A 12,729-nucleotide genomic window follows, 5' to 3' on the forward strand; every position below is an offset into this window, starting at 1 on the left:
CCAGCTAATGTGCCTCTGTGACTGGTGACAGGGCTTGTGAAAGCTTCAGAGGCAGAAGTCTTCTCCATTACAGAGTTCACAGCACCTGTGCAGCCCTTTGCCAGATCTCCAGACTTTCCTCTGTGGGAGCAGCTGCACTTCCAAAGCAGTGGCATGGCATATCTGATTTTAGATGAGAGGAGCAATTAGTAATTAAAAATAATCATCTTGAAGTGTTTGAGTTGCACTTTCCTTGATTGCCACATGCACAGAATCTTAATTCCGCTGATAAATCTTCTACTTTTGGCTTCAACATATTAATGCTTTTCTACTCCAGAGCAGGCTGGAGTCCACAGCCTGGATTTGTGGGTGGCACGAAGGTTCTCCCTGATGCCTGACCCAGTATGCTCATTCCTCCTTACCTGGAACAGTTATTTATAACTCTTATATGAAACTGTGCATGACTTTGCTGCCAACACGTGCTTTTAATGTGAATTTTAACTAGTTACTCACATTTGAATCCCAGGATTCCTCAAAGACAGACATTATAGAAAACCTATTTGTAGGGTACATGTTTTGAGCTATTTCTTAGATCTTTTTTTTTGTCCCCTGAAGTGATTAAATCTTGCTAGGAGTCCAGGGCTTACTTAGAAGTTAGTCCAGTGGTAAAATGGGTTTCATGTGTTAAAGTGTCATTCTCTGCTCTAGCAGTTAACCCAATAAAGGTATTTTGGCACTTCTCCCTAGGATGAGCTTTCAACAATTTCATATTAGTCTACAAAAATAATAAAAATTCACTGTAAATTGCTGTGTCATCTGAACAGATGAAATTTTGCCCCTCAGTGATCATATATGGAAGTATTTTGATGGACCAAAATGGAAAGTTTTCATAAAAAACACCACTGACATACTTTAACATGTTGGAATTGCATTCTTACACCTTCCTACAGTTACTGTCTCTAACACCACAGTTCAATCCAAAAATCATAATTTAATTAATAGGTACTTAAAACAGATGAGGACAAATAATGAAGTCATTTCCTTTATGTTCTTTTGGATTCAAACCTCAAATTTTTCCCTTCATTGGTTCTTCTGGATTAAATACCACATATTGATAACCTATGAATGGAAAAATTGCTTTTGCTTTTACACCTTGTCAGTACATCACTTGAAACTATTGGCAGATGAAAAATTATGGAAGAAGTAGAAAGAGTGAAAACTGTTATTTGAAGATTAAGAATAGATTGAAGATAAAGAGAAAGAATAATATGCCGAAGGTAACATCATTAATCAGATGGCAGATTTTATCAAGGTAAGGACTGCTGTCAAAAGACAGTATTTCAGCAAGGAAAGATGCAGGAAGGAGAGAAAAGGTAAAGAAGTTCAATTTCAATTGTTAATTTCAGTTCAAAAAATTACAGGTGTCCCAGGTTTTGTAACATTCTCGGATGAAATATATATTCAGCATTTATATTTGTATATAGGGCCTAATGATAAGGTCCAACATGTCAATCCGAACTGAACTCTGCTATAACATGGTAGGCAGCACATGACTCTGGGAGCAGGCAAATCCCTCCTGGGACTGCATTCAGATGCAATAGACCTCATGGTTTATATTTAAAAGTCTCATCTAGACTTTAAGGGATTCATCTCAACATAGTTTTAACCCATTTAACCTGTGCAAGACAGGTGCTTGTGTTCCCTCCTGGGAAGGACACATCCCTGCACTCACCACAGAGGCAGCTCTGCAGACCCTCAGACAAGGCCACTGCTTTTCCCTGTCCAGCCCTCAGTGTGATGAATCCTACCCTCAGAAGCCACAATTCAGCTTTGCATGTTGTGAGATTGACTATTCTTTTTTCCTTAAATTCAGGCTTCTTTCAGAATACCCCTAAAGTTTCTTGCTTCCAAACCTGGCCCATGGCATTTTAGGCTGGCTCTGTGCTGGTCACTAAGCGCAGCACAGTAGTGATTTATCTGACCAGCCAGCCCTGCCAGCAGAGGAGACACATCCAAAGTGTTTGCTGTGCCATGATTCTCACTTCAACACCTCCAGAAACAGTAATATTGTACATTTATTCAGCACCTGGTTGAGGAAAGCGCATCTCTAATAACCACCAAAATACAAAGGCAGTCAGATGTTAGCATTCTTCTTTCCACCCCTCTATCTCAAACTGCTCTAAGGATGTTTTATAAACCATGCTGAGGAATGGAGGGTCAACCACGGAAAAAAAAAATGCAAGATAGGCTGTTTTATTTCTTCCTTCCTGAGAAGAGAGCAGCCTCCATTGAAGCAGGGAAACAGAAAATGAACATCTGAGGCAGTCATGCAAAATTTCAGACAGAGTGTGATTCTGTTTAATCACCTTCCATTTCCTCTTCACTCTTTAACTAAATAATAAATATGGAGTGGCTTTTTTCATTACCATGTAAGCCATAACTGGTCCTGGAGAAAATACAAAAATAAGGGGTGAGCCTTGAAATCAGTGGGTTTCACTGATTTTAAATACAAGGCACCTGTGTACATTTCTAATCCAATAATTAATAATCCAGCACCTTTTTATCTTAGGAACTCTCAGGAGTAATTTCCACATCTGAGTGTAGCACACATCGTAAATCCACTCCAAATGATTTTTAAATTTGTCCTTTCCAATTCCGGCTTGAATTGACATTTTGTTCTGGTTGAAGTGGTATCCACAGACACCTTCTCCCCTGCAATTAGCTCAGATTAAGCAGTTGGAGAACCAGCACAGCAAAGATCAGAAGTGCTTATAGTCACTGATGCTTTGATCGTACTGAACAGCAGAACAGCAGTAGGCTGTAGTTTGTGACTTTAAAATGCATAAATAAATACATTTCTGAGACTGCTTTAAAATTATCCATAGCAGGCTGTGCCAGAAAGTGGACTGCATATTTTACTGCTGTCATGCAGCTTATGTGCTGGACTCTGTCTGCAGTTTCAGTGCAAAACTCACAGAGCCTCATCTTTTCCTTTGTTCAATATTTATATCTTCCTGTGCTACTTAACAACACGCTAAAAAAGAACTCAGTGTGTTCCAACTGCGGATCTGGATTTATTTAATCATTCGCAATCAGAAAGTGTTCAGAGCTTTGGGTTATTAGTGTTTTATATAAATGCCACAGATAATCTTTTGGAGCATGCATGCCAACTATCTCAGAGATGTGAGCAGCCTGAGACAGGCGGTACTGCACGAGGTTTTAATCACACCCTATTTGTTGAATTTAATAGCAGCTGAGCAGCTAAAACCCCTTATCAGAACTGTGGAAGTGTATGCTGGGGTGAGTGGACACCGGCCACAGCTGCCTGAATCCTATCAGCCTACGCCCTCTGCTCGAATGCACCCTGGGGAGAGTGTGCATGACAGGGAGCAAAGTTTGACACATGGCTGAGTTAATATGATAATTCGGAAACTGAGATGATCAGTGCACTTGCACACACTTCCTTGATGCTTTTAAAAACTTTATTGTTCAGTTTTTGGTACTTGCAGGCCAGGCCCAGAATGCTGTAAGAACCACCATACATGGAGTACTTTGGCTTTTATACTTCCTTTGGTCCTGAGAGAAACTGAGAAGAACAGGTAGACAAATGAAAAATTAAATAAGCAAACCCCCCCATCAAACTCACAGAAGTCTTTCAGATTCCTCTCCCCAAAAATCTTTGGCTTTAAATTCTCCAAGTGCTCAAAAGTTTTTTGCAGGGCTGCTGCTATTTCTTCTCCTGAACTGGTTCCTCATCTCTGTCAGCATATTGTGGGATGCTTTGCCCCTCACTTAGGTAACATTTATATAGTGAAATCAAAGTTATGTAAATGATGGGCTGCTCATATTATGCTGCAATGAGTAGAATTCTCTAACAGTTACATATCCTTTTTCATGTATGTGAAATGTGTGTGTATCAACTGCCCAAAAAAGAGAGCAATCTAGGACATCAAGGCAGCTACAGGGGAGGGTCAGAGCAGGAATGAGGAAGTGAGAAGAATGTAGAGAGATGGGAAATGGAGACAGAAAAGTGTAACAAGAGAAAATACTTTTCTTTAAAAAAAATGGAGAAAGAAACACTAAAAATTCATTTTATCCTGGGAGATTTCCAGCAGGCAGACTCCTGTGGTATATCTTTACTGAAAGAATAGCATCTGTTTTTCATAAATAGTTGTTGAGCAGTACCTTTAAATGAATTTGCATAAGAAGGAAGCATCATTATCTTCATTATACCTGTGGGAAAGCTTAGGAAAAGAGAACTGATTTGCTTAAAGTCAAACTTTCTACCAGACAAAACAGCAATAGCCTCTTGAGTCACTCTTCACTGCTTCCCTGGCAGAGATCTAGCTCTGCCCTGCCATCGGTTCGCAGGATGTGCAGACAAAGGCAAAGTGGTTGTGTTATACATTTCTCACTCTTGCTCAGCCAGATGTGTTTGCTAAGCAGAAGTGATCACTCTCTACTTTTGTTGCCCAAATTTCATGCTATCTTTTCGAAGACTCTGTAGTTTAATAATAAAAAATGCTGCTCACCACTGTTTCAAGTTTTTAAAAAATGTTTCCCCACAGAGTCTCAAGAAAAATATGGACCAGTTCCCAGATAGCTAATTCTGTCCAAAGAGCATCCTCTGAATGATACTGCAGTAAGCACCCCAGACAAGAGGGATATAGAAAGGATCAACACACACGGCCATGAAAGTGGTTTCCTGACAGTGCTGGCACAACCAGGAATTTTGAGAGTAGAGGGATCTAAGACATTTGTGAGACTTTGGCATTTTTGCTTACTGATTTTTTTATTTGCCCATTGGTTCTTCCCAGTTTACCTCATAACTGAAGTTTGAAAATCCACAATACTTCAAGTCTTGTGGTTACTGCAACGTCTCAGTTTGTAAGGTACTCTCTGACAGCTGGGCACAAGGCCCCTCCACATCCCCTACTGGGACATGGCTGCTGATGGAGATGGCAGTGCAACAACAACTCTTCCTCAAACTCAGATCCCATAGCAGCACAAACAGTATCTGCAAATATTTTGGAAATGATGGAGCCTGAGTTTAGGTGGAAAGCAGTTTGGGCCATGGCCAACCAATCTATTTGATATCTGGTCCAGCCCCCTACTGGCACGCACATCCCCATCTTAAATTTAAAAAAATCAGGAAGGAAGTGAAGAGGCAATGATCAACTGGTGGGTACCCTGCTGCCCGTCTGCTGGCAGGTCACAGCTGACTCTGCTGTTCTACATATGTTTGCTGCCTCTGTTAATCCCAACAGGCTGAAGCAATTTATTTTTCCATTCCCTTTTTGCAAACCATCCATTGGCAGCAGCCAAAGTCAATCCATTGCTTCCATCAGAGCTCACAGCGCAGACAATAGCCATACAAAGCAAAGACAGCACAAAGATGACAGAGGGAAGGAGTGGGTGGCTGGGGGTCATGCACAGAGACACCTGGAAAAATACACTGAACGGCTGGAAATATGGGTAAAAGCCTCAGGTCTGTAGAAGCAGATCTCCTTTTCCTCAAGCACACAGAAAAGGCCATCATGTACTGTCTTGCATTATTTTCCTTTGGGCTAGAGGGAAACTGAAAGGTCTGCTTCAGGGAGAAGTTGTCCTCCAATGAAATCCTCTGAGGCTAAGGTGGTGAGCAGACCCATTGAATTTCCTCACTGTTCCTTGCTGTTCTCTTAAAATCCAAATAGCCAGGGGTAAAGTAGCAGTGTAAGGAGGGTAAGAGTGATTTTTATCATGAACTTCAGTTTTTCTCTTTTCATAAAAATGAAGGTGAAGTGCTTTTGAAATGTCATTATCTTCTGTACTTACTGCATATCTGCAGGACTCAGTTCCTTGCAGAGCAGGACAAGTGCATAAGCTGCCCTGTGACATCCCAGAGGTAGCTGCCTTGCACTCAAATATATAATATCACTGAAGTGATAAAAGGTATGACACAAGGCAGGAGGGTACATCATTTCAGGTAGACTGCAGAAAGTATTTCAGCGAGCAGTGAATAACTAGCAACTTTTGATTTGCTTTTGATCCAGAGTATAAACCTTTAGCTTTTCAGAATTTTCAAAGAAATTTTGTGATAAAAAATCAAAACCTCAGTTCTGAAATTATTCAGGAAATGTCACTGATTATCGCAGTGGAGTATTGGGCTGGTCAGCATCATACAGCTGAGTCTTTGATGACACTCATTGAACCAAGCTTTTCCAAATATTACCCCATCACAGACCACTCCTAAACCAAGAAATTGTACTGATTCTTTAAAAAACAAAGCTTCTCTGTTCTTTTTAAACATATAAGGGAAATAGAAGGGGAATGTGAGCTCTGCGTGTGCTGTGTGTAAGTTTTAATTGATGTGAAAAGACAACTATGCTAGGGAGCACCTTCTTTTCTGCACTGTACTGCTTTCATGGGCCGTAATCTCATCTAATTTTGCATCCAATTTAAAGGACCTCCACGGGTGGTTCTGCAAATGCAAACTATGGCATGAACACAGTCTCTCAGGTTCTCTCTAAAAAATATTTAATTGCTGTCACTCCTGTGTTTATTTTGCCCAGTGAACAGCAGCAAGCACATAGTGAGAAAATACCGTGGGCACCTCCGAACGAAGATCGAGTCTGGGGAAGGAACCATACCTGTCCGGTGTCACAACGCAGCTCAGACGTGGGACGGGGTGTTGCTGGGAGAGCAGCTCATCACCATGTCCTGCACAGACAAAATCGCCAGGTACGTGACACATAATGCAAAAGTCTTTACACGTGGAAATGAAGTTTGATGCCAAAGAGGACTGTGGAGACTGGTGGGGAATATCTAGCAGGTGCTGACAAGCCCTGTGGAAACAAAAACCTCCTTTGTATGCAAAAACAGACCATATAAACAGGACGGAATGTAAATAGGACATTTTCCCAAATTCTCTGTGGGTCGTTAGTCGCTTATTACAGTGTGACAAAAATATAAACTGTCTTTGCAGCTTTTTTTGCCAATAGAATTTCACTGTGCAAATAAAATACGTCCAACTCTGCTCTTCTTGGATCATTTACCCCAAAACTTGCAAACCAACCATCACACAGATGAACGTAGCTCGTTTGTACCCAATTGGATAAAGTGTCCTAAAAGCTGCTAGGAATATTCCTATTATTTCAAATGTCATTGCAGAACTCTCATGTCACAGCCCCCTCTGCAAGTTTCTGTTCTGTCCTGTAAATACAACACATATTTATGTAAATAATTTCCATACAATAAATATTTCATAATTATTCCATGGTGGCACATAAAATGTAGATACATTCACCATTGTCAACTTAGGATGTTAGCTAATGGTAAATGATGGCTATCATAAACCAAAATAAAAGTGTGTGCTCCTGGATGCTTACTTATTGCACTATTAGTATATATCTATACATGCATGCATACTTATGCTCATAATTATATACATATTAAGTGCAGTAGCCATAGATGTTTACATGATCTACATGTAAAATATATCAAATTATAGCTATAAAAATGTAAATGCTATGATCAAATTCTCTGCTGAAATATCACGCCTAAGAATTCAGTTAAATCATATAAGCCAAGAATTTGGCCCAATTACTAAAGGCCAATATAAACATAATATTTTAAAAAAGTATAAATCTTTTGTTTAATGCAAATGCATAAATTCTGCTCTTTGCTTTAACTGGATGACCTACTGAAGCTAAACTAGTCTACTGGCTTAGCAATGCCTGCCATTTTGGCATAAAAATGTAGGAGCAAACCAACAAATGAAAATACTACCACAACCACAAAATTCACCCTCTGCTAAGTGTAATCATCACAACTGTTATGTTTAAATGAAGGATAAAGAGCTACTTCTGCTGTAATGTTTTCATTTATTCATAAGGAGATAACAGGAAACCCAAACTGTATTCAGTGGATGTCCTGCGCTGGATTTAAGTGCAGCTGGGTTTTCCAAATTCAGAATCATATGGACTCAAAAAACTAAACAAATTTAAGTTCAAGAACAGAAATACTGCATTCTCTGTGGTTTTGAATTACATTAGCTAGTGAATTATATATGAGCTTTGCAAGCACTAATACATTTGCTATTGATGGGGATGGTGACAATAATGCACAGTCTCGGGAGCTGGGTTTTCTCCAAGCACATCTGCTAATAACTTTCAGTGAATCCTTTCCTTGTTGCCGCACATCTGAACAGTATTAAAGCTGTGAAGAAAAAAAGAATCTGCACAAAGATTTTGCAAGATAAAAAAAAAATCTCACAGCTCTCATCATTAACATTATTATTTCATAATTGTACAAATTACTGCAATTTTTATTATTTATTTGCACTGTAATTCAAATGAGCTTGGATTTGTCTTAAACCAAAAGACTTATTATTATTCCCTGCTTCTAACAGCAAATGTTTACTCTCACCAGTAAGGGCCAGTTAAAAAGAGGCTGAGAAGAGGGGATATGCCATCTGCATTATGCTTTACCCGAAATTTCAGTTTACCACATTAAATGCCATCTATGATAATTTTTTACCATTAGTATCCTCACCTGTAAGGGTGACCTTTTTCCCACTCCTGCCCCACTGAAGAGATCAATAGTTGGCTTCTGTGCCACACTTCAGACACCAAATATTTGCCCTACCACGTAGGTAGCTGACTCTTCAAATGTCTGCAGGATGAAGGAATCTGGTTGCACATCATCTGGGTTTGTCTTGCGATGAGAAAAAAAGAGATCTCTGAAGCTGAAATTCATGTTTGTATAAGTGAGATTTGACTAAAAATCTGGCTTGTATACTTTGGATTTTATTACTTGTAAAAGTCCCTCAGGAGCACTGGGCTATTAGAGAATGCTTCCTCTTGAGAATCTAGCCAGTAGCTGCTAAAATATACATCATTTTGCATTATTTGCAAAGGACATTGCTATCAGAATATCAAAGACCCAAGAACATAGAGAGTTACTGAGAAAATCTAATAATATTCTATAAATCACATATCTAACAATTTATGTTCTTTCTTGCTCACAGGATAGCTATAATCACAGAGTAGTTTAATCAGATTTATTTGTTATTCAAAGACATTTAGCAATTTTTATTACTATCACCACGAGTTCAAGAGAATTTGATGCTTGATATGCATTATTTGTGTTCTGTGGTTTTGTTGATACAGGCTGGTATCATACCTGTTCTCTCACTGAATTAAAGCACAAACCCTTCTGGCATGAATAGTCATGTTATTTGGCTCAGGCGGGGAATTCCAAGGTGAAATTCTGTGGCTGCATTATAAAGGAGGTCAGACTAGATCTTGGTAGTTTCTTCTGGCTTTAAAACCTATGCATTTATATGTGTAAAATTAAATTTTGGGCTCTGTGAATCCCTAAACAACCCTAAGAGAGAGTCAGATTTGCACTCAAAACTGCTGTGAGTCTCACAGTGCAGCTGAAGTGAGTTCAGCCTCTCAGTGCCACAGAATTTAGTATTAAACCACATTCTTTAGACCCATATTTCATTAATTATGCTAACACCTTTGACCTCCATTTTCCTCTGTAATGTATACATTTGTGAAAAAGCAGCAATAACATAGGAAAAATAATTTTGAAAATTATTATCTGGGGGTAAATTTATGTCATTTAACATTTTCTTGATGCTAATCATAACCTATATTAAAATCTTTATGTCAACAGAGACATTACAGCCCTAGGGGAGTTTAGGCTTTTTGTGACAACAAACCCATTCAATGGGCCAAATTAAACCCCCTTTCATCTCCGTCTCTCACACTACGGATGGACGCAGGAGCAGTTCATACCTTGCTTATTAGAAGGTCAGTGCAAGGTTAATGCTGCTGTTGCTGATGAAGTCTCTGCAGTTGCTATTTGGGAGCAGACAAATGTTTGAAGGAAAATTTTCATATGCACAGGCATACCACACACACAAGCACACGCATCTAGGGGGGAAAAATAGACGTCTCTAGAGCTCAGATCCTCTTTGAAGATCTAAACAATCTAAACACAATAACCAAACACTAGGAAGCAGCAGCACTACATTCTTTCTCTGATCCTCCAAAACTTTCAGGACTGATTTGTGCACAGATTTCTGCCAGCTTCAGGGGTGGCACGTGCAGCACATCCTGGGGTCTCAGGGACACTGGCTCTCTGTGTACCCTTCAGTGACATAGTCTCCAGATACACAAAGCCTGCCCATCTCTGAGCCTCTCCTCCCTGCTGCACAGCCGTGCTGGCTTCCCACAGCACACAGTGTGTATGTGTATGCCAGATTTGCAGGTGACAGTTCACACAGTCAAATGATTGCATATATAAAATAATAATTTCCAAATGTCTCCACTTCTTATTCCTAAATCAGAAGAAATATGAAAGACTGGACAAAACATCAAAGAACTATGAGCTTCTTCTAATTCCATCACCCCTCTTGACTGCTTGTAGATGAAATTCAGAGTCTGTCATAGAGTAGAGAAACCATTTTCCCTTCCATATGCTTTGTGCTCTAACTCAGAGGAATACTTCTGAGCTTCAGGTTGGTCTCCTTCCACCATGGCTCATCCTCCAGGCCCACCATGCCCTGAATTTGACAGCACACATCTCCATTCTGTATAAACCTTCCTGTTCTGTGCTCTTCTATGTTCATTGGGTTTATTCATCTCATCACCAGCACCTGGGTCCCTTCTTCTTCCATGCAGAAAACTGGAGAAATTCCCTCTCCCAGTGTCAAGCAACCCAAAACAGCAAGTGGTTCTCCTCTGCATAGCTGCACAGAAAGGTTTAGTGATTGCCATTGCCCGTGGTTTGGTAGGGAATTGCAGAAGTGCTGGGAGCACACAGACAAGGCCACTACAGCCCTCCACAGCACAGCAGACCCATGGTACAAACAGGAATTTCCAGGTTCCGTGTCACCACGTCAACTCCACTACCATGTGTGCAAATAATTTTGAGGATCTTGGTGCAAGTATTTAGCACTAAGGATTAATCTAAAAATTAGTTCTTGTCTGGTGTCCCAGAGTTCTGCATTGCACTGCTCTTACCCAAACCTTCTTCCTTGATAGACCTTAGCGAGGGGACTGGCAACCTCATGCTATGGTCAGGGCAGAGCACATTCACATTCACTGGATGTCTAGCTGGTGTATTTACTTTGGAGAGAGGCCAGCCTTCTGTGCAGCAAACTTGCATCTTACACACTAGCAGTGTGTAAACTTATTTGTAAATGCATGAAAAGTGACATTTGTCCTCTTTCAAAAGTCCCCTGACAGCATGCGGGCTGAGGAATGTGCTTTGTGTATTGCAGGATTTGAAGGGAACTATCCTCCCAAACACTGTCTTTATACAGCAGATAAAAGCCAGGATTCAGTGTTTATTTTGTAAGCTCCGGCCTTAAAATTGTTCTCTTACTACCGCTTCTCAAAAGGTCACCTTTAAAAGACTGTGTATTTTCTTGCCACCAGGTTAATGGTCATCCACTTCCTCATACCACACAAAAAAAAGTGACATTAAGCCCGGAAGTCAAATAAGACCTTGAACATCTAAATTATAGCTCACCTACAAAACAAAACAAACAGTAACAATGGACCTCCAAACTTTGCCTTACAGCATGAGCAGTCTATCCATGTCCCATGGCTAAGGTTTGTGGATTATTTGAACCCACAAGCTAGAGAATAGGAAGGAATTTTTCTTGAGAATATGTTCAGAGTACGGCAAGGTAATGTAGCCTTAAGGCACCGTTTCAGGAGTTAGCAGTGGGAGTCTGAAGTAACATTTTATGAGTTGAGTACATTAAGCTGTATTTAAATGTAGCATATAAAAATGCAAGACTAGAAGTCAGTGTTAGAAATTGGCATTCTTAGATCTATTTTAGTGTTAGCCTGTCGACCAGAGCCATTGTTAACAGAAGGCTGAGCCTGACAAGGTAACTCTTAAGAAAAGCTACTTCAAAGGCTGCATATTAATGCAAATGAAAATCAATTAACACAGCTAGATCTTCAATTAGAGATGATTTGTGCCCATAGTTTGTAATTTTCTCTCTTAACCCCTTTCTATGTGACTGAGAGTTCAATTTCAATCTTTCACCACAAGGTATGTTCCAGAAAACATATATAAACCACCCACTGTTAAAATACAGATCAAAAACTAATGCACTAGTTCCAGTTTCCAAACCAATAATAGCTAAATGGTCATATAAATAGGAACACCACAGGTGTTCTGCTGAGCACAGACCACCCTGAATAACAATTTATGTTGTGTGAAGCATAGCTTGAAATATTGGTAATAGAAATTGTGGTACAGGAGGTTAACAACACACCAAGTGGATAAGACTTAAAGCTCTTAATAATGACCAAAAAAAAAAAAAAGTATTTTATAAAAAACCTTAACAAAATAAGCTTTGAAATTCATCAGTAGTGCTTTTTAATGGGCAAGGTTTCCAAAGGTCCCAAGGAAACACTTCAGCTGGACACAGTTCCCTGAGATGTTTTGAAGCCTTGTGCGAATTTCTCCACATCTCAGTTTCGAAGGGGTTTGAGGGCAGAAGCATGTCAGCCTTCAGCTCTGAGTAACTCTATGTGCAAACCAATGCTAGAAACACCACCAAAGGGACTCCAGGTGTCACACCATGCCTCAGCAATGGGCAAGGAACCACATGCTGACCTGAGGAAGGCTGCAGCCCTCTGCACCCCCACCGGTTTGCCTCCAAACCCCTTCCTCATAATTTTTATCATCCATATTTCTGTTGATCCCAGGGAGGGGGCGTAGACAGATTCAGCA

The 12,729-nt window shown here is 40.0% G+C and overlaps 1 protein-coding gene across 1 annotated transcript in view; it reads left to right on the forward strand.

The window, feature by feature from the left end:
• Nucleotides 1-12,729, forward strand: part of ADARB2 (adenosine deaminase RNA specific B2 (inactive)) — a 109,269-nt gene that overhangs the window by 81,575 nt on the left and 14,965 nt on the right. The window contains exon 6 of the mRNA XM_051812899.1: nt 6,534-6,702. Within this exon, the coding sequence (XP_051668859.1) occupies nt 6,534-6,702 (169 nt within the window). The remainder of the gene's footprint in view (nt 1-6,533; nt 6,703-12,729) is intronic.

The sequence above is a fragment of the Manacus candei genome, unplaced genomic scaffold (genome assembly GCF_025592945.1).
Source record: "Manacus candei isolate 608988 ecotype Guabito, Panama unplaced genomic scaffold, ASM2559294v1 h1tg000089l, whole genome shotgun sequence".
NCBI classification, from domain to species: Eukaryota; Metazoa; Chordata; class Aves; order Passeriformes; family Pipridae; genus Manacus; species Manacus candei.